The 22,782-nt window shown below is 41.2% G+C and overlaps 1 protein-coding gene across 2 annotated transcripts in view; it reads right to left on the bottom strand.

The window, feature by feature from the left end:
- BABAM2 (BRISC and BRCA1 A complex member 2) overlaps positions 1-22,782 on the bottom strand; it is a 333,554-nt gene that overhangs the window by 59,629 nt on the left and 251,143 nt on the right. For both annotated transcript variants that reach the window (XM_006099849.3, XM_023763459.1), the window contains 3 exons: positions 21,032-21,131; positions 17,880-17,950; positions 15,212-15,294 (listed from right to left, as the gene is read on the bottom strand). In XM_006099849.3, coding sequence (XP_006099911.1) covers positions 15,212-15,294; positions 17,880-17,950; positions 21,032-21,131 — 254 coding nt within the window. The remainder of the gene's footprint in view (positions 1-15,211; positions 15,295-17,879; positions 17,951-21,031; positions 21,132-22,782) is intronic.

Here is a 22,782-nt window from a genome sequence, read left to right as displayed (position 1 = left end):
CCCAAAACCCTTCACCCCGATTTCCTCACCTGAGAAACAAGGACAATGCCTGCCTTTCTAACCTCAGGGGAGCTTTGGAGATTCAATGAAATGAGGTGATAAGTGGGAAAGTACTCTGAACCACTGGAAAGCCTTATACTGGAGATTGAAGAGACATTTCTAATAACAACCTGGAATGAAAGAGCATAACTTAAGTCCCACCTGCATTTATAAGAGCTGGGAAGCTGCAGGTCTGAGCCCTTGGTTAACTCAGTAACCAAGATAAGGAGAGGTTAGGAATTGCACATCCATAGTAACAAGGCGTCAAAAATACTTGCTCCAGGTATTGATAGGGTGTATACTATGTTACTTTTCTCCTAAGAAATGAGAAAATGAAGAATATTTACTTGTATTAGTTTTATACACATAAAGAAACTGTTGGCTGAATTTTAAAAAAACTAATCAAAGTGACAAGAGGAGGAACAGGGTAGACCAAGTGGGGCTGAGCATGAGACTTTTCAGAGTGTATTTTTTAAGCTAGATGAATACACTGCCTATTCAATAAATAAAATAAAATAAAATAAAATATTAAAGGAACATTTCTTAGGGAGGGTTCGTGTGTGTGTGTGTGTGTGTGTGTGTGTGTGTGTTGGGGGGGGGCGTGGACAGTTACTCTGTTTTTTCTCAAAGCCTGAGATTCCAGGAGTGTGCAGTTAGCTAAGTGTTATCACTGAGGGGTGTGTGTGTGTGTGTGTGTGTGTGTGTGTGTGTGAAAGAACAAGCCTACACATGCTGGAGAATTCTGGCCAAGCCCTACCTCCTCCCTGTCCCTCCAAATTGAAATACTCATGGAAGGAGGATGGGGGGGGGGGGGGGGTGGTGTAGCAGCTATCCCTGCTTTTCCATTTTCTGCCCCTTAGTTTACTTTAAGAATATCAATGGATTCAATTGTATCACTACCTTACACTGAGGCTGACCTAACTCACCTGACAGGACAAAATGAGATTGGAAATAGAAGCTGAGGTCTTTACTCCCACTTCTGCGCTATAACCACTAGTTGGTACCTCTTTGGGTCATACATGGCTTAAAAAATGAGTGCCCTCAGGGTCCCAAAGTTAAATCTGGGTTGCTTCAAAGGACTTTCTAGTTGTTAAAAGAATCTAACTTGCAAAGCTGAAATCGAGAAGCAGTTCTGACCATGGTTTTCTGCAGCCCCAGGATCTCCGGAACAGCGAACACAATGCATGATGTTGGCGTAAACTGTCTTTGAACATCAGAGTGAGTCTCTTTCTGTTTACCCTTTGTGGAGTCCACTGAGCCTGCAATCCCGGCCGTTCACCTCCCAGAAGAATGGGTCTTTTAAAGTAGTCTGTCTGTCCTCTTGGTTCGAGGCCAACTGCACATGTTTCATCTTCTTATAAACACAGTGTTCAAGCCCTGTCCCATTCAGATGGTTCTGCCTTCTTGTTGACTGACTGTGGTGGAACAGTTTGGACTAGGGTTTGGGCCCACTCCATTCTTCCAACATAAAACAAAAGCTATGCCATTTGGAGATGCTTTCTTGAGACCACATTTCATTTCTGAGGCCCCAATCAAACAAGAGCTTAAGGATAAACTCTGTAAATTATTTTAATTTGTCTGAAACAGGAGACAGTTTACAATACATATGAGGTTTCCAAGCTACAGCCAAATGAAAACTAAGAAATATTAGCATAGCCAAAGAGATTTACAACAAGAAGACAGCGTTCATTGGTAAAAGCCTCAGGGAATCTGAGTATAACATAGCGTGTGTTCCTCTGGAAAAGGAACATGTCCCAGTCAGCCCTGTGTCTTTAGCGTTCAGTCTAATGCCTGGCACAAAGAATGGGCCTAAATGTTCATGGAGTTAAATTCACATGTGACCTGGGAGTACATAAAAGGTAAACCCCATTTCTACAAATCTTTAGGTTTATGAAGCTAAATAAACCAGAAAGACTAACTGGGAAAATGCATGAAACTAAACTTGTATCTTTATTGGGAAACAGACTGAGTAGAGACAATGGTTTCACTCCGAGATTGCTGGGTGGTTGGCATTTAAAATGTGAATGTAATCACTAGTTCCCTCACCTCAATCACACTGACAGTCCCCTTTGCAATTATCTTCACTAGGCTCACCTGCATGCAAAGTTTGCTGATCAATGGCAGGTACTATGGTTTCCTTGGAGACAGGGAACCCTTAATCCACCTTTTCAACACTGAGGAGAGTTCAAAAGACTCACAGTACAAAGAAACAGATTCACAGCTGGGGCATCAGAAGTAACCCTGGGGAACCCTATGGACCTCATTTGCAGAAAGGAAACCCATCATAGAGACTGGGGTTGGGACTCGCTTGACTATATACATATCTAGGGTCCTCCAATTATTATAGAACAGGCAATATTGTGTTGTACTGCACTCCCCTGTCTCTTTCAAATTATGGCATGTACTCAGAAAAATGGTATGATTTCATGGCACACTGGGAAAATGTGTGAAGCTAGCAGAAGTCGCTGACCATGGGGTCCAGCTCCCCCAAGGACTGAAGTCAGCAATAGCCTATCTGTAGCCTATCCCTAACCCTATGTGTCCAGCACATAGATTGGGAAGCTTTAGTGAACTGCTGAGAGAAAGAGTTCTGGAATCTAAAGGTCTTAGTTCAAATGCTGTTTCTTTCAACTACTAGCTATGGGAGTTCTGGAAAGTTACTGCATTGCTACGTGTTCTAGTTTCCACTAATGTAAAGCGGGGTAAGTAGCCAGCTTATAGGACTATTGAGACCGTTACATGGAATTATGAATGTAATGTACTTAGCTCAGTACTTGCATATAGTTAGCACCCAATAAATGATATTATTTATACAAAACAATGGCATCACTAGAGATCACTTCTTATCCCCTCCAATTCAACCTCTGATTGAAAGTGGATTAGAGCACTGGCCAATGTGGCTCAGTTGGTTGGAGTGTTGTCCCATACACCAAAAGGGCTCAATCCCCAGTCAGGGTGTGTGTGGGAGGCAAGCAATCAGTGTTTCGTTCTCTTTCTCCTTTCCTCTTTCTAAAAAAATCAACAAAAAATTTTTTTTAAAAAATGGATTAGAGAAAAAATATCAGGTTGACTGAGACTGAAGAAAGTGGGCCAATAAAAGGACTGCCTACTAATGAATTATTTTTTAATTATTTCATTTTCAAAGTTGTGGTAAAATATACATAACATATAACCATTTTAAGTGTACAGTTCAGTGGCAGTAAGTACATTCGCCACCATCAACCTCCGGAACACTGTGCAGCATCCCAAACTGGTGAAGCTGTCCCTGTCAAACAACCCCTCCCTCCCACTCCTGGCCTCCCTGGTCCCTGGGAACCTCTATTCTACTCTCTGTCTCTAAGAATTTGACTACTCGAGGAACCTCAGATAAGTGGAGTCAGACAGTACTGCCATTTTATGAGATGACTTATGTTTTGACATTCCCTTCACCCTCAGCTGCCTGAAGGCAAGGGTTACATTTGGCCAAGGGTCATTCTCAGTCCAGAGGTCACTCCCAATAGCCTCTTTCCCTACACCCCAGACCAGGCCATCTCAAGAATTGGACCATTTCTTTGGGAGGAAGTATTTTCAACAAGGTTTCAAGTTTTAACCAGATCCTGTCCAGTGGGAAGTATGACTGAATCCTGTTGTTAAGGCTTTAGTCAGGCCAAATAGTTCTGAATCATCCAAACTGGGGATGACCAGGGGTTTCAAGGCTGGAATGAAGTCCAGGCTCCACTGGTCAGAGCCTCCACCACACACCTGTTATGTGTGAATGTTCACGCATTCACTCTCCACCTGGATATCCAGCGCTCATACAAGTCAACATATCCCAAACTGGGCTCAACATTTCCACATCTGCTCCTCCTAACAGAACCCCTGCTTCAGATGAGGGCATCATCAGCTACCTAGATGCCTAAGAAAGAAACCTGCGAATCATCCCAAGTTCTTCTTAGTCTTTTACCTTATTGGGATCAATCAGCAAGTTCTACGTGTTTCCCTTCCAAAATTGTCGTGCAACGTTTTCTTCTCCTCCATCATCCCCAATATGGCTGCTCTAGTTCAGGGCTAATCATCTCTTTAGGTTTCCTGGTTCCATTCCAAATCATTTTCTATGTAATACCAAACAGTCACTTTTTGAAAAGCAACTATATGCCACTTCTCTACTGAGCACTCTGCAGTGAGTCCTTCCTGTCCTCAGAATGAAGCCCATATTCATCAGCCCATATAATGCTGAGTTCTGGGCTCTGGCTGCCTCTTTAGCTCACCCTCTCACCACTCCTCAGGGCCCACTATGCATTTAAGAAATTCTAAGCTTATAATTCCTGGAGCGTATCCTATTTCTTCCCTAGTGCCTTTGTTTGTACTAGCCTCTCTACCTGATAAGCTCTTACGGCCCTCCCATCCTACTGGGTCCATTTTTAAACAATTTCACTCTGCATTTTCTGAACTCAATTATGTGGAAGGAAAATGGGTGGCAATAACCATTATTTGGGTCCACATCTCTTCTACAAAAAGATTTTCAACATTCATGTGTCCTGAATTGCTTGGATTTTGATTTGAACAAACCAACTATAAAAATTAATGTTTGAGATAAATAGGTAAATTTGAACAAATACTGGTATCACATGATATTAAAGAATTAGATGTAATGATGTTATATTGGATACATCTTTTGTTAAATCCTTATCTGTCAGAGATACACATTGAAGTATTTATAGGTAAAATAAAATTTCACATTTGCTTCAAAATATTACAGATGATTTTTAAAAATTAAATTAACAAGGAGGGAGGGATCGATGAAACAAGGTAGACAAAACTGCAATAGGGGTGATATGGGGGTTCATTATATTTTTCTACTTTTGTATTTGTTTGAAATTTTTATAACATAAAATGTTTTGTTTTTTAAAAAAGATTCATGGGCCATCAGGACAGATCCAGCCCACAGAAATGTTTGGATTATACTGTTTGCTGTTGTTTTAAATCAAAACCATGTTAAGGGGCATGCAGTTTGCCGCAGTTCCTACCACTCCCTCTTGTCCTAGAACCTGGGGTACTCTCGCATCTGCACTGCCCAGTTGGCTCAGGTAGCATTTGATTTTGTAAGTCTGCATGCACTTGTATAATGAATCATTATGTCTAAACAGGTTCAGTCTAGTTTTTGATCATCAGTAGCTAGTTATTTTTTTAATTAAGCCACTTAGTTTTGCTCTTCCTATGGTCACAGAGTAATCCCCACAAGAGCCAATATTTTTGTGCTACAGGGTGGGAATTAGAGTTGGAGAGCCAGTCCCCACCACTGAAAAATGAGGCCAGCTCCATGCTTGCTGCCTTCAGATCAGCAATGTCTTTGGAGATGTCCACTCTGTTCCTGAGAGATGAGACAGTCTGCACGTATCTCCGATTGCTAGTGTCAGATGCAGTCTGTGGGTATGTTTACAAGGAGTACATTAATATAGAATAAGATAATTGTTTTTCTTAAAAAAAAAAAAAAAACAAGTAGAGGGACACTGACCCTCTACTTTTGTTCCTGGGGCTCCCAGGCTCTCTGAAGCTCCAAAGACTTTCCACACTGGGGGGGGGGGGGGGGATACCACCCATTGTGATGTGAGGAGCGCAGTAAGGTAGGGAAGCACAGGGCTCTGGAATCAGTTCCTCACTGAACCGAGCTCTGTCACAGTGACTATATGCAGTCTTTCTAAGCCAAAGTTTTGTCATTTGTTAATGGGGCACTACTAGGAATTACCCTAAGAAGGATGTTTTGAGGATTAAATAACACAAATACATGCAAAGTACTGAGCGCAGTGTCTGGAGCATGGTGTATACCAATACCCATTAGCTGTTACTACTATAACTATTATCTTCAACAACAGCAAAATTTTGCGACAAAATAATGCCTATGTTTCACCAATGTAAACAATACTTCAAAGTTAATTTTAAGAAAAGGTTAGACTGAATAGATCAATACCATACAAGTTACTTTCTTTCACTGAGTTAGATGCCTTCTTGGGTTACAATTTATTAGTTTCCATGCAGCTGCATAAACTTTTAAGTTAAAATCACGAAGTTTTCTTGCCATTTCTTTGATCAGATAAACTTGTTTTAGCAATTACTCTAATCCATTGATTACAGCTGAAAAGAATCATATAACAAACATAAAAGGTACAGGGAGAAATCATCACATGGTAACGTGCATCTGACCTACAGCCTCTTCCCTCACGAGAAGTCCTATAAGGTCATTACAAAGGTGTCACATAAATCCAAGGTATTAGAATGAGGAGAATATTCCCAGTGAAGATGAATGAAATAAATTCTCAAATCAGTGTCAGAAGTTACAAAAAAAAAAAAAAGGCTTTCTGGAAATAGACTCTAAAGAGAAAACCCAAGTTTCAATCTGAGTCAAATGGTGACAGTGGCTGCCGAGGGACCAGGTCTGCGCTGTGAACTGTGGAAGGGTGTGTTGGTCGTGTGTTTGCTGGAAAGATGAACATCGCTGTGCGAGCAGAGCTAACAGCCCCTTCCAAGGAAGTCCAGGATAAACATTAACCAAAATGCTTACAGCATCTAAAGGACCCAATGGGTCTCATAATCAAAGCAAAAGGCATTTACTAAGTAAATTTTCTCTTATCTTTTCCCGTATCCTTTTATCATTTGGAACAATATAGAGAACTGGTTGGTTTCACTTTTTGTTCATAATCAATTTTAGTTCCCACTACTCTGATAGCTATTATTATTAACAGGAATAATAAAATTAAACCACAAACGTTTATATTTGCCTAATCTGAGGTAAACACATTAATTCTAAAATAATGTTACACTTTTTATAGATTTGATTTGAAATGAATTCTAATACATAACATTATGGTCTCAAATTTTAATCAGTTTACCAACTCTGACTTGTGCTTCAAATCTATTTCTAGAAAAATATGATATGTACCCCAAAGAATGCAAGTTTTGAGAAACCCTGCAGTGTTGGTTTATCTGAATGATCTTGCAGCCATCTTGTTTGTGGCTGCTTATTATCTCACAGGCCATTGTTTCTGTGGCAACGAGATAAGTCCACACCACTTGCTCAGGAACTGAGTGGCTACTCCTAAGACAGCTTTGCCTCTGAGTGGTGAAATGACAGTGCTTCATCAATGCAAATCATTTCCATGGTTATACCAGCAATCTTATGGCTAACAAAATCAGAGCATGGAAGGGGCATTCGTCATAATACACAGAAGCCTCTGATTTTCACTTAAAATTTCAAAAGCTGCCCTAATTTCTAACTTATTGGCCTTGATTACAGACTTATGAAGAATCATTTAAATGACTAACAGATTAGTCTGCAGTTGTCAATTTCCTCTAGCTTAGGGAAACCGAGCTTTCCTAAAAAATGAAGTAACTGTTTTCTGGACTTAATCTAAGCATAAAACTAATGAACAAATGAATGAATAAATGAATGAATGAATGAATTGAATGAATGAAAAGATAATGACAATACCAAAAGAGAAATATGAATAAATCTAAATTTAAAACACAGGAAAAAAAACAGAGTAAAAAACTCATCATCTACTAGACAAAATAAACCCCTCCCTCTGCATCCACTTTAACAACTATGAAATGCGGGAACAGAGCAACCAACATCCTGAGTATTAATATGCCCATTCCAAAGACACACTGGACATAATGGACAGAGAAAATACAAAGAGCTGGGGCAGACTGGGAAGTGTAATTCTCTAGCTCATAGTTTTTTTATTCTTTTAATTTATTTTGAAAGTATAAGATTGTTTATAGCAAAAATAGCAAAGGCTATATTGTTGTGTTTACATTATAACATGTAGGTGTAATAAATGACAATAATAGCACAAAGGAGGTGGAAGAAAAGGAGCAAAGTTGTTATATTTTATCAGAATTAAGTCACTAGTAATCTGAAGTAGACTGTGTTAAATTGAACATGCATATTGCAATCTCTAAACAAGTCATTAAAAAAATAACTCAAAAAAGTAGCTAAAAATATCAACAGAGGAATTAAAGTGGCACATTAAAATCATCCATCTGACATAAAGTAAGGTAATCAAAGAGGAACAAAAATGGAATGGGAAAAACAGAAAACAACTATCAAAATGACAAGCCCAAATCCAATCATATCAATAATTAAATTCTCTAATAATAAACAGAAGAATTGTTAAAATGTCGACAAAAGCAAAGCCCAACCATGTGCTGTCTACAAGAGACACACTTTAAAGAAAGAAAGAAAAAAAAAAGCAGCAGATGGAAAAAGATATACCAAGAAAACATAAGAGAACTGGGATGGGTATACCAACACCAGATGCAATAGACTTTAATATCACTAGCTCCATTACTCTACCGAAGGCCCCCCCCCCCCCCCCTGCCCCGAGCTCCTGCCAGGAAACCCTTTCCTGCAGCTACAGTTACAGCTCTTTCCAGCTTCCAGTAACCATGCTCTCCTCGTGCCCAAGCAGGCCTAGAGAAGGTAATGACTCCCTGTCCACACCTTTGAACACAGTCCTGCCACTGAATTCTCCTTAGTTACTGTGTGATGTGTCATCTGTTTCCTGATGGGACCTTAACCTAGACAAAGTCCACACTCCTTGCCTTGGTTTGAAAGAGACTAGTAGTTGCTTATTAAATATCCATTCTCTTTCACTCAAAGAACTTCCATTTTTAGTTGGGCATTTGCTTCCCAAGCTAAAGAACTACACTTCCCAGTCTGCCTAGCTCATATGCTGAGGCCACATGAACTACTAAGTGTACTAGTTAATAATGCGGATTTTTTTCAATAGATGGAGTTACACATATGTTTATATATATGCAATTTGATATGTATGCTATTTTGTTGTATTGACAGCAGGCTTCAAAACTTCACATGTCAAATTTGCTGATGGCGTTAACATAGATATGTTTACGCTTAAAAATGTCGAATTTTGTGCCAAAAAAAGCATTTGCAGGAAGTTTTAATTCATTATTTTGAAGAACAGTGCTGCTGAAAGTTATCCTATACTTCGGGAAGCTTATGGTGAACATGCTCCATCTCAAGATACTTGTGAACGCTGGTTTAAATGCTTTAAAAGTGATGATTTCTATGTGAAAGACAAAGAACATCCAGGTCAACCAAAAAAGTTTGAAGACCAACAATTACAAGCATTATTGGATGAAGATGCATGTCAAACTCAAAAACAACTTGCAGAAAGATTAAATGTTGCTCAGCAAACAATTGCCTATCATTTACAAGCAATGGGAAGGATTTTAAAGGAAGGAAAATGGGTGCCATATCAACTGAATGAAAGACAAATGAAAAACCAAAAAGTCATCAGTAAAATGTTGCTTCAACGGCATGAAAAAAAGTATTTTTTGCATTGAATGTGACTGGCGATGAAAAGTGGATTTAGTTTGAGAGTCCCACACACAAAAAATCATGGGTTGATCTATGTCAACCATCAACATCGACTGCAAAGCCAAATCGCTTCAGAAAGAAGACAATGCTCTGTGTTTGGTTGGACAAGGAAGGTGTGGTGTATTATGAGCTACTAAAACCAAGTGAAACCATTAATACTGATCGCTATCAAAAACAAATAATCAATTTAAACCACGCTTTGATAGTGAAATGACCAGAATGTGCCAGAAGACACGGCAAAGTAATTTTGCTTCATGATAACGCACCATCACACACTTCAAAACTAGTTAAAGACACGTTAAAAGATCTTGCCTGGGAAGTATTAACCCACCCACCATATTCACCAGATCTTGCTCCTTTAGATTACCACTTGTTCCGATTGATGGCACACGCACTTTCTGAGCAGCACTTCAAAACGTACGAAGAAGTGGAAAAGTGGGTTTCTGAATGGTCTGCCTCAAAACAAGAAAAGTTCTATTGGGACGGTATCCACAAATTACCTGAAAGATGGGGGAAATGTGTAGCTAGTGATGGACATTACTTTGAATAAAGCACTTTTGATGTTTCTCTTAAAATTATCGTGTTTTCTTTGATTACAAAATCCACCATTATTAATCGGTACTCTTAGTAAGTTCTGGAGCAATGAGATGTAATTGGAAGTGGTGCATGAGACTTCTTCGAAGTCTTAGTAAATGAAGTTTGTACCCTTCTTCCATCTTTTTTTTATTCTGTTACTCAATGTGTGAATGGGATGGCTAGAGCTCCAATAGCTTTCTTGGACTGTAAGCAAGAAAGCCACACCCAAAGGATGGTGGAGTAAAAAGCTGGAAGGAACCTGGGTCCAATGTGACCTTTGGATCTGTCATTTCAGCCCTAGACTGCCTACCTATAGAGAAGTGAGAAATAAACTTCTACTTGCTTTAAATCATCGTTTTTCAATGTTTATTACTACTTAATCCTAACTGATACACATGGCCTATGAGGTCCTAGTTGATCTTGCCCTGACTTCCGTTCTAACCTCACAATTCTCTCCTTGCTCACTGAACTCCAGCCACACTCACTCATGCAGACCGCTTTGCTGCCTTCAGCAGCTCTTCACACAGCTGACTTCTTTCCCTGGAACTCCTCCCTTGACTCTCTAAAGGCTGCTCATTAAGGTCTCAGCGGAAATGTCACTTCCTCTGAGCGGTCTTCCCTGACCACCCTAAGAGTAACCTCCTCTCAGTCTCTTTCCTTCAGAGCACTCTGCTTTGTCCCATCATGGTATTTGTCATTTGAAATCTATATATTTGTTAGTTTATTTCTTTTTTGTCTGTATCTCATTAGGCTTCATTAAGGAGGGTCTCTCTCCCTCTCTTCCTCCCTCTCATGAGAGTATATCATATAAAGTTATCTCTGCCATATATCACTTTGTGCCTTGCATATAGTAGGCAGGCTCACAAAATATTTGTTTAAAAAATACACACCATTGTACTCCACTTTTATCCGACCTCTTTTCTCATCAATTAAACCAGGGCCTTGGCAAGTTTTTTTGTAAAAGGTCAAAGAGTAAATATTTTAGGCTTTACCATCTCTGTTACATAGTTTTTGTCCTTGTATTTTTTTTTCTAACAATCCTTTAAAAACATAAAATCCAGCTTAGCTCAAGGGCCATATGAAAACCGGCTGAGGATGGGATTTGGCCCACAGGCGACAATCTGCCAACCCTTGGCCCAGACTCCAAGTGTCTTAAGATCAAGCCTGAGTTATCTACATATATATAAAAGGCTAAATTGACTCGCGCATGCGCGATACATATAAAGCTCTCGCTGGTGCCAATCTCACGCGTGTGTTTCGATCTGTCATTGTTGATTGTGAATTTGGTTGACACTTCTATTATAGAGAAAGGGCGAATAGCAATATTAAAATATTTCTTCTAATTAATTTCCTTTCAATGTGCATGAATCTGTGCACCGGGACACTAGTTTTCTTATATCCCTGGGGTCCCTGGCACAATACTGAGCACACAGTAAGTTCTCAGTAAACTCAGAACTCTGCTAAGTTAATCAGGGTAGGGGCAGAGAGGAAAAATGAAATGGAACAGACAAAATGGTCAAGTAGGTATTTTACCAGGGGAATATGGCCAATGGTCCAGGTTGGATGTCACAAAGGGACATTTACCACAAACTTACAGGTAACTACAGAAGATAGCCCCTCACATCGTCACAGACTCTCCTGCCTAAGAAGTCACAGATCTCAAAACCCCTCCTTTCTAAGAGCACCGTTGCCTTAGGCAGCTGCCTCTTGTATATGGTGCAGCTGCTGATGTTACCCAGTGGTTGCCTTTGTTCTGTTTCTGTGCCTTGCTGCCTGGTTCTCTCGTCACCCAGCATTCTGAAAAGCTGCCGGCTTACAGAAACATCTACCTCTAGAGAAACAGCTCAGCAAATTCAGAATTATTACATAACTGCTACCAATAGGTCTTACACGAGGGCCAGGAACCCGTCCCGAAAACTGTTTCTGGATGGAGCAAGTCCCTGATCCCACTGTGGCTCCAAGTCCTGTGATCCACTGATAATGGATGGAGGAAGGAATAATAAATAAATGGCTAAAAAGGCTCCATGGTCATAATCACAGCCACAGACCCCGCTCCTGGAATCACGGGATGCCAGGACCTTGCAGAATCTCCTGTTTCCCCGAGGACATGGCTGCTTCCACACACTCTGGGGTCTGAGCTGCCTCTCTCTGGAGAGCAGAACCTCTTTCCTCACCATCCACATCTCCAAATTATTGCCAGCACCTGCCCTCTTGACAGCACTCTTCCCGGGCCTGGGTGGAACGGGGTAAAGGAGGAGCAGGGATGTTACCTGGGGTCCTGCCAGGTCTCCAACCTCATGGAGTAGTGGAGCCAGCCACTTCCTTCTTTCTTTGCACATTCTTGAGCTCTCAGAATAACTCCCTGCATAGACTGTTCTATCATTACGTCTCTGCCACCCCATATTCACATCCCCATCATCATGGAAAAAAACGGGAACAAGTGGTCCCTGGGGTGTTGTAACCAAACAAGCAGATGCTTTCAAAGGAAGGTAAGTGTCAGATGCCTAACTGCATGACTGAATTAAACACACCATCCAACCGAGCTGCTTTGCTCAGATTAGCAAGTCCTGGTGTAAGAAAGAAGCAAAAAGGAGGAAACAAGTTATTTAAAGACAGGCTGTGAGTTAATGATGGAGCAGGAGCAGCATCTACATCCCCTGATTCAGAGACAAGGTCTCATCTGCCTGAAGAGCCCAACGTGGGCAGTGACGCTGAGACGAGAAGTGAACGCCGGGGAGGGAGGGATTGCAGCCTCAGGAAGCACTTGGTGAAGTCAACTAAACGAATCCAAGGTCCCTGTCGCTGCTCTCATGAGCGCCTGGGGGTTCTATGTTTCTGAATAAGATAATCAATACTTAGTGAAAATATGACTTTGGGACTTGATTTTGCATAGACGTCTGACTTAGAGAAGCAAAGGCAGGGAGGTGGAGAGGAACTGGGAGAAGTACTGGACAGATGGCACCACGGGGAAATGCTCTGGGAAAAGAGCTTCCGAAGGAAGGGAAGGAGTGGTGACCCTGGAGGCACAGAGAGAAAGCTGGCGGGAGGTGAGCGATGCATGCTCTTTCCTCCCTGAACACCACTCGTGCTGGCCGCCCCTGAGCTGCATGTAAAAAACACAGGTTAGAGCAAGCAATGCCAAGGACATCTTTTTCCCTTATATCTGATATAATCTGACATCCCGTTCTTTGAAAGTAGAACCATAGATAGGAACCAGAGTAAGTTTCAGGGAAGAGTGGAGATTTCATGCCACTTTGGGATAAAGAAACTAGCTGAAGCATCCATCTCATTTAATGTTTGTGGCTGTCCTTCCCTGTGTCCCTCTCCCACAGCCACTCTGCAAGAACTGGACCATTGCCACCACCGTTGGATGCAGGGTACAGACCCCTCTTGCTGAGCTGGATGAGGGGAGTCACACCAGACTGGTCACCCAGGCAACCATCCAGAGTCATGAGAGACTAACTGAGGATGCAAACAGGATCTGGGGCTGGGTTAACAGACTAGAAACAGAATCACCGGGATCAGATGGCGGGGTGAGTGGATATGGCAAATAGGAAGTGAGATCTCACCAAGGAATCATTGCTCAGAAGGCAAACCAAAGCAGGGACACAGGCAGAATCAAACGTGGGGCTGGAAGTGCCCGTACGGCCACAGAAGATGGTGAGCAAAGGGGTGACTGCAGAAGGCGTGGACTGTGAGGCTCTCTCTCCAACAGGGCCCTGCGTGGTAGGTTAAGCTTTAAATGCCGACGTCTCCACAGGACTGAACAACCAGATCCCCAGTGTCCGTATGGGAAAGCGAAAGTAGAGGGAGGCTCGTCCGAGTGCTTTGAAAGTCATGTAATAAGTTGGAGGTAGACCTGAGATTAAAGTCCTCACCTCTCCAACTGTTTATCTGTGCACATTATGAACACAAAGTGGTAACGCTGACATTTTCCAGGTGCATGGAAAAGGTGGTCCCAGTGCGTGGCTAGCTATAGGCAGGAGCTCAATGCAGAGCGCTGCGCAGCAAGGTGGTTACCCTGGGAAACACTCAAAGGCAGGGAGAACCCACTCCTGACAACCACAGCCAACTCTCAGTCATCTTCCCGGCTTTCCTCCTTCCGCCCTACGGACATCTTAGTGCTTCTTCCCTTACTATCTGTCGGTGTGAAGTCAGGTGAGACAAACTAGTTTAAGAACCATTTCAGTCTAAACAAATCAAACCAGAAGGTCAATCTGCTGGGGAAGGAACATCTCCCCAACCCAGTATCTTTATACTATCCGAGGGCCTGGCTATATAGGACCAAGCTTTTTTCTTCCTTAGAGTTTATTAAGGTCTAGGGCAGTTGTAGCTACTGAATGAAGTCAACCCAAACCCACTGCTGTTCTGTAACTTGACTTGAAAGAGCTAGAACTTCTTTGCCTTGAGCTTAAAGACTGGGAGGTTTGCACACCAAATTAATAAAGAATAAAGGTCTTGATTACTTGCAACTTGAACCTGGCACCGTGGGTCACTGGTTCTTATAAAACAAAGAAATAAACAAAAGAGACTCCAAATTATCCATCAAGAGAAAGCTCGACCAACACTTACTGACTGGCTGATTAATGTAATACAATGAACATTGAAATACACCTACTCTGTGGAATAAAACTGAAAAGCAAGGTTGGGAATACATTAAAACATTGTTTCACCTTTAAGATATATATTATATATTATCAAAGTTGTAGACTCTTAACTCAATAAGGATGATAACCAAATGATCAAAGCAAGTGTGTTCTGAGTAATCCTGAAAGATGTGAGACCTGATACTGGAAAGATTCTGTGAAACAGAAATCTGTCTTGGGAAGAGTTGCTTAAATTCATCACTATTGATATTTTGCACACAATGATTTTTGGGGGTTGTTTTATAGGTGTGGGGGAACTGCCCTGTGCATCGTTTAGCAATATCCTTGACCTCTATCATCTAAATGCCAGTAGCAACAACAACCTCCCCCGACACCCCCCTCCCAAATCATGACAATCCAAAATGTCTTCAGAAAAATGTCTCCTGAGGGGACAATTACATCTGGTTGAGAACCACCAGTCTAGAGATATTTCTCTTTAAAACCATGCAGTAAATATACTAAAGTAAAAGAAACCAGGTCAGGACATTAAAGATTCTCATACTCATTATTGCATGTGGTTAAGCACATTTTCAAATGCATGCTGACATGCTAATAGCAAAAGTATACTCACTGTGTACAAGAAAACAAAAATCTTTCCACATCAGCAGCAGGGTGAGTTTTGTAAAGCCTTCTGCATCATATTCCACGACACCTCTAAATAATAAAAACACACACACACACAAACAAAAACTCTTATAAAAATAAGGTATAAAAGAAAATAGAACCAAGTAAAGAACATATTCATGAAGTCAGGGTTACTGAATCTGAGATGCATTAGGGTGAGTGAGTGCTACCATGGAAGGATGTAGATTTGGAATGACAGCAGCTGGTTTAAGTGACAGCTTTGCCATTGATTATCTATTATGATTGCAGGCAAACCACTTAATCTTTGGAGCCTCAGTTTCCTCATCTGTAAAACAAACATAAGAATATTCCCAAAGTTCTTTGCAGGGCTGTGAAAACCAAACAAGCTAAACCACAGAGCGCTATGCAAATGTCTGTTGCTAGTGGTGAGTAAAGGACAGATTGGGATCAGGGCAGCAGGAACACCACCGTCCTACAGTGGTCGTGAGTCCCACTTCCACTTAGGCACTGAGCAGCAGTGAGCAATGGCAGTGCTACTCCGTTCAGGGTTATAGGTTATTTTCTTCCAAGGCACTCGGAATCCTTCACTTGTGCCCCTGCCCTCACCACCGGGCGCAGGAAAAGCGGCAATGCTGGCTGGGTAGACACTGGGCTCAGGTGGGAGAGCAGCTCCTGACCTTGGAGGGTCCTGGCAGGGTTCGGTGGGCTCACCTGGCCATTTCCTCCAGAGCTGAGAGCGTGGGGAATGTCACACCATGACAGCACTACCCGCACACCCAGACAGGATCGATGTTCTCTCCCACACACAGAAGGCCTCTGCTGTCCTCAGAGAAGCCTTCTCCTGGCTGAGTCAGGCCAATCAGACCATTAATACTGATGGCCGCCCAGTCTACGTACAAACATGAAGGAACAGCTGCACCCACTGTAAAGCTAAAGGAACTCAGACACTGAAGGCTCCGTGATGAGCTCAAAGACCATGTGCCTATCATTCAGATTTTCTGACTTAATCAACAATCTTATTTACCAGTTTATACTTCTTTTCATGAACCTATAAATAACTCATTATGTTACAACACTGATATTTAAACTTTTTAGGTCCTACATTCCATAAGCAAAAACCAACAGAGACGCCTCTTCATCATGTAACATGGTGGGGCAAAAGTAGGCTTATAGTTGTTCATACGGAAAATAATACAATAATTAATAAATAATAATACAAGAGTAAATTCTGTGTTTCATGTATTCACAACTGTAAACCTACCTTTTTACCACCCTATATAGTCCAGTATTATAGTAATATCTATATATAATTTAGTAGTTTTATACAAGTATTACTGTATTATATGCATAATAAAACACATGCAAAAATGTACATTTAAAAGGATAAGATTTAAAAACAAATGTAAATGCAATTTTCCTATTTTTCTTGTACAACAATGGAGTGAGGTGGGGCATGCACCCTGGGACACGTGTACTTTAGAGGTCTGCTGGCTTCTGCATTTTCAATTATATATACTAAAGATGATCTTACTCACAAACTAATAGTCATTTATTAACTACTGTTTGTATCATAAGTACGTTCTCAAAATGCTCACAAATAAAGCTAAAAAAAAATCTTAAGAATTAAAGACTCATGGGATGGCCAACCTTATTTCATTTACTCTTTCCTATTCCCACTTCCCTTTTGTCCCAGTTTCTTCATTTACTTGTTTAAAATTTTCATTTTGTGCTACTGTATTTTCATGTATTTATAAACCTTCTCTGGAATATGGTGGGCTGTACCCAGACTAGGAAACCCTAGCGCTCTGTCTCCCCAACTGGGTAGAATGAGGCATCGTCAGAGCAGCCTGTGAGAAAAGAGCAATCCCTCCCCCCTGAGCAGAAGCTTGGTAAGGCCTCTGCTACCACGTGCCGGGACATAGAGGAAGGAGCTGAACAGCACACGGCCCCTGGCCCCTGAAGGAAGGAAGTGGTGAACACAGGGCAGCAGCGGGACATGCCCACCCTGTCACTGCAGTTCCATGCTGCCCCTTTCCCCTTCAGTGTCTTCTTCCACTCTAATCCCAAGCAGGAGTCATCCGTGCGGCACGGTCGGGAGTGGGGTCCTGCCAGGAGACCCGACCCTGAGAAGCCGGGTCCCACCCTGGGTCTCTCCCCCTGTGTGACTCCTGCTGGGTTGCTAGACTTCTCAGAGCTGCAGGGTTTATCGGTAAGATGTGTCACTCCCCCTGCCTGGTTCGCCTCCTCACGCCCATGAGCTGAGGGAGGTGACAGTGCTCTGCAAGCTGAAAAGGGCTCTGCACGAATGAGCATGCAGGCTGCACCCTTCCTGCTGTGTGCGGGGCTGGCTCCGCTGCTGCGTAAGGGAAGATATTTCATTTTGTTATCTGCTAAAGAAGCTAAAAAAATCTTCCTGGAAGCTTTATTGGAAGCAACATACCAAAAAAGAATCAAATATATGAACAATTTCTTTTAATAGCCGTGTGCTGGTTAATTTAAACTGAAAAGGAAATCTCCATGAAAGTTCTGGAAACTATTTCTGGATTGACGTTGTGTCTTAGCTCTTAGAGCAGTGATTTTTGACTGCAGCTCACATCAGGGCCATCAGAACGCGAGGGCACTGCTGACATAGGGTGCAACAAAGAAGGACTCACGTGCCAAAGTGGCTGAGGAAAGCAGCAATATACTCTCTTCTCTTGTGGTATCCCTGGATCACATACTGCACCTGGAAAAGGAACCCAAAGCTGAGACACTGTACTGCTTTACTATGAAAAGTTTCAAAGATTCAGATAAGTAAAAATAATAGTGAAATGAACACCCATAGTCCCGCCACATATATTCAGCAACTGTGAATATTTTGTCTTCTTGCTTCATCTAGCCATCTACCTGCCTATCAATCTATCAATCAATGTTGCTGAAACATTTCAAAGAAAATTAGAGACAGTGTGATAGTTCGCCATAATACTTCAACATGCATCTCTAAAAAACAAGACATTTTCCTGCATAACCACAATATCATTATCATACCAAACAAATTCAGAAATCATTCTTTGAATTCATGTGAAATCCTGTCCATCTTCAAAAGTTCCCAGTTGTCCCCAAAACATTTTGTTAAAGCAGGGAATCAGGCAATTTAAAAAGACTTTTCATCTAGAATAATAGTGCCTCCTAGGGGTGTGGCCATGTGTCGTGTGTGTGTACCTGCACATGCATACTAGTATATGACAATGACTTTTCAAAGTGATTGGGCAAGTTGTGTTGTAGAACGTTCTGCATTCTAGATTCTCTGGTTCTTTCCTTTTCCCACTACCCTCTGTATTTCCTATAAATTGAAAGTTAGAGCTAAAGATGTGATTAGATTCAGGTTAAATATTTTTGGCAAGAAAATTAATACTGGGTTTGATCACTGGTTCAGGTGATGACAGCCAGATTATCACAGTGAGTAATCTAGGGGTATACCTCTCGAAGCTTGTGAAATCTAGTTCCCCATAACTTTTACTCATGGTTTCAGTATCTGTTGGAGATGCTTGTCTGAATCAATTCTTTCATTAGGGCCTGAAAAAATGGTGATTTCTGAATTCTGTCATTTCTTCTGCATTTTTCAGCTGGAATTCTCAGTTTCTCACCAAATAAAATGATTTGGTTATCCTGAACTATACCTCCTATTGAAAAGGCAGGATAATGCTTAATTATTTTTTTTTAAATCCTAATATCCAAAATAAGGAATTTATTTTGCCTTTTTATTTTTCCTTGTTATCTCCAAATGACAGTTCCTATTAAAAATTGTGATAAACCAAAGAACTTAATACACTTATATGCACAGCTCATGGACACAGGCAATAAGGTAGTGAAGACCGGGGGGGAGGTGAGGGGAAATGGGAGATATCTGTAATACTATCAACAATAAAAAATATATTTAAAAAATGAAAAAAAACACCACACCTGTGAACTCAGAAAGCTAGGCATCTATCTGAAAGTTAATTATTTACCCATCAGCTTCTAACACAAAAATACGTTCCTTCTAATGTCCTTCTAATGGCTGCAAGAAACAGTGGGAGAAAGGGACCCCCCAAATTGTTTATACTGGCTGTGGCCACAATGTGTTTCCATGGCTCACAAAAGCTTGAGATAAAGTGCTTGAAATAACCTTGACACAATTGGTACTGATAGCTATGTTGTACCCTTTAAAAGTAAAACAGTTCTATTTATATAATGGGGGTTTATGTCAATTTATAAAAACAGTGCTTACTCTGCAGGATCAGAAATGTTATTTTGGGAAAAGAAAAACAGATGATAAGTTTGCTTAAGTGGCTTTGTTTAGAAAGGGGATGAAAACAGTTCTGTACACTTGATTTTAAAAACAGAAAACCATTTTAACAGAAACCCACAACAAAACTGGCTATAAAGATAGATTCCAACGTAATTATGGAAATTCATTAGAAGAGATTGTTTCTAAAAGCAGCCATGCTGTCCTCGTTAGTAGCAGGCAGAAGAACATCAATTTTAAAAGACAAGTAAAATTAATGAAAGGAAATCAGATAAGAAAAACAAACTGATTCTTGTATTTCTGGGGAAATGTATTATGCTTTTTTTTGAGAAAAATGTATGACTAGAAATTAATCTCAATTGGAGAGCTTTAAAAAGGCTTTCTACTCAGTTCAGAAGACCAAGTTTGCATTCTTCTCCGTAATCCTGGGACACAGGTTGGGAGGCAGTGCAAAGTCCCACAATGTAAGAAAGAAGGCTGTCCGCTGATCAGCTCCATAGGAGGGTAGGGGCTGGGAATTTGGTCCAATGAAAAGCAGCCACTCAATGAAAGTTAAATACCCTGAAATCCATGCCAAGCCCACAGACTGCAGAGTTGCCAGGTTTTCATTTCTCTGACATTTAAAAAATAATATTGAAGCCTTTGAAATATTATGTACTCTTAAGATATTTTCTATGTAGAGATGAGCTTTTTTTTTTTTCTTAAAGCTGAGTTATCTTTTGAATGAAAGACAAACAAAAGACTTATTTTTCAAGGCAATGTGAACCAATCAATAGGAGCAAAGAAAACAACACTTTGGGAATTAAGCAAACGGAGTCAGTCCACGTAGGAGGAGAAAGTCAGTATTCCTTGTGGATTAACATCTCCAGTTTTTAGCTACATACACTGGCTGGACATACTTCCTGAAGATATCTGAAACAACCATTAATGCAAACACAGCTACTTGTAATGGCTAATTAATGTAGCCAACAGAAAGCTTTAGATAATCTGATGAGCCTGGCCACAGCCCAGCTGACCTGAAAACCTTGCCTCTAGGATCGGGAATCTGGAAAATGGCTCCGAGACATGACAGGGAGAATCAAGAACTGACTGTGAACACATGAAGTACAGACAAGCAGCAGGAGATGAAGGCAGCTCTATAGAATTACCCAAATATTAACCAGTGACACACACACACACAAATACATACTCACATGCACGCATGGACTACAAGAAAATGAAGGAGTTTAACAATTTTAAGCCATTGAGAAGGTGTGGATTTAGCAAATAATTAGGACATAAAGGAAATTCAAGAAAGGGGAGATGCAAATTTAAAAGCTAAAGATAAGAGTGGAACAGGTCAGAATCCCTAGAAAAGGAAGAAAGAGGGTAAAGAAATAGTGAGAGAAACTGATAAATCGTAACTCAAAGTAGGAAAGGCCGCTGTTAGATGGAGGTGGAAATTAAGAAGATGGGGTGAAGAGGGTGGTGCCTGCTCAATGGGATGGTGCTGGGTGCGGGCTACCCTGGAAAAGGGCCTCACAAGGGGGTTACCTTTACCTTGTTGGTGAGCAGGTGGCATACTTGAGGGACGTAATCAATGAGACATCCTCCTCCTGGAAAAGCTGGAATGTGAAGAGCTGAGGAGCCTCCAAGTGCGCTGAAAGGATAAGAACACAGTGGACACTCTTTGTAGGGCTCAAGCCATTGAAGAAGTGATACCCCAAACAGACTTGACTTCTCTTATCAAAGTCTGCCCACCAACTGCCTGAATTAATGATGGTGGGAATACGGGCTTTGCTTTATGATTACAGTAGAGGCCTGATGCACAAAATTCGTGCAAGGGGCTCAGCACTCGCAGTCCCGACTTTGTCAGGAAGGGCGTCCGGATGGTCATTCCGCTGTTCGGCGTCCAGTCTAATTAGTATATTATGCTTTTATTATTATAGATTTGTATCTCAATCCCTTTTGTTAAATCAGCATGCTCATGTTATACATGACTAAAACTAATGAATAACAACTAATGATCCTATCACACAACAGTAAGAATTAGCAAATTTTAATTGGCATGGATAAATGGTTGTACCCATTACTGAAACACAGACTTTTATACTCTTCATTATGCCTAATTCGGTGCTGGGCAAAGGTAAGTCATCCATTGAGCACCTGAAGGGCACTAAACTGAACTAATGCAACATCATGATGCTGCACTGAAGGCGCCGATTCTGCGGTGACCAGCTTTGTTGCCTTGGGCAGCCCGTTTGGGCTTTACTCTCCTCATTTTTAGTGTGAGGCAGGCGGTCTAGGGCAGGCGATGCAAACTCCAGGGTCTACCCAGCCCAGGCAGGGGATGTAAGTGAGTGGAAAGGGCTCTCTACCACTCAGCTCCAGCTGATCTCAGACATGTAGGAACATGAGCCTGGTCTGACCATATCCTAATTTTTCAAGTGAAGCCAGCAATCCAGATGATTTAATCTCTCAATTTTTAAATGGTGCCAACTAATTAAACACTTTCTGAAATGCTGTGCTACCTGGTCCCATGTCTGTGGGCCAACAGGGGTAGGAAGTTTGCAACTAGTTCAAATAAACATTGATATTTAATTCATCTATGCAAGAAGGTACAATAAAAAAATCACCTATCTAAAAGAAGAAAAACAAAATAAAAACAAACAGAGAAAAATCACTGATCTAAGAACTAAGACCCAACGTTGATCCAGTAATAGTTCCCATGGACTTTCATGGAGATTCCTTTCCAGTTTAAATTAACCAGCATACGATTATTAAAAGAAATTGTTCAGAGCCTTATAGCATGCATTTCATATAGCCTTCACCTTGATTTCATCTTTCCTACTCTTACTTTCCTTTGGTCCTAATTTGTTTTTCTTATTTGAATTTTATTTTAATGTACTATATGTTTCTATAACCCCTAAGCCCTCTCTATAATACTATGGAATACAAAAAGACCCCTAAAATCCCTTCATGCTGTGATTACTCATTACTCAAGTCCCCACAACTACAAGATTGTAAATGAGTCCAGCTGGTGTGGCTCAGTGGTTGAGCATCAACCTATGAACCAGGAGGTCACGGTTCAATTCCTGGTCAGGGCACATGCCCAGGTTGTAGGCTCAATCTCCAGTGTGGGGCATGCAGGAGGCAGCCAATCAATGATTCCCTCCCATCATTGATGTTTCTATCTCTCTTTCCCTCTCCCTTCTTCTCTGAAATACATTTTTAAAAAAAGATTGCAAGTGGAAGCAAAACAGTTCACAGTAACAGTCTAGAACAGTGGTTTTCAACCTTCTGGCCCTTTA

This window comes from Myotis lucifugus, unplaced genomic scaffold (assembly GCF_000147115.1).
Source record: "Myotis lucifugus unplaced genomic scaffold, Myoluc2.0 scaffold_285, whole genome shotgun sequence".
In the NCBI taxonomy this organism is placed as follows: Eukaryota; Metazoa; Chordata; class Mammalia; order Chiroptera; family Vespertilionidae; genus Myotis; species Myotis lucifugus.
The sequence above is the reverse complement of the archived record's forward strand: the minus strand, read 5'-3'. Positions and strand labels throughout refer to the sequence as shown.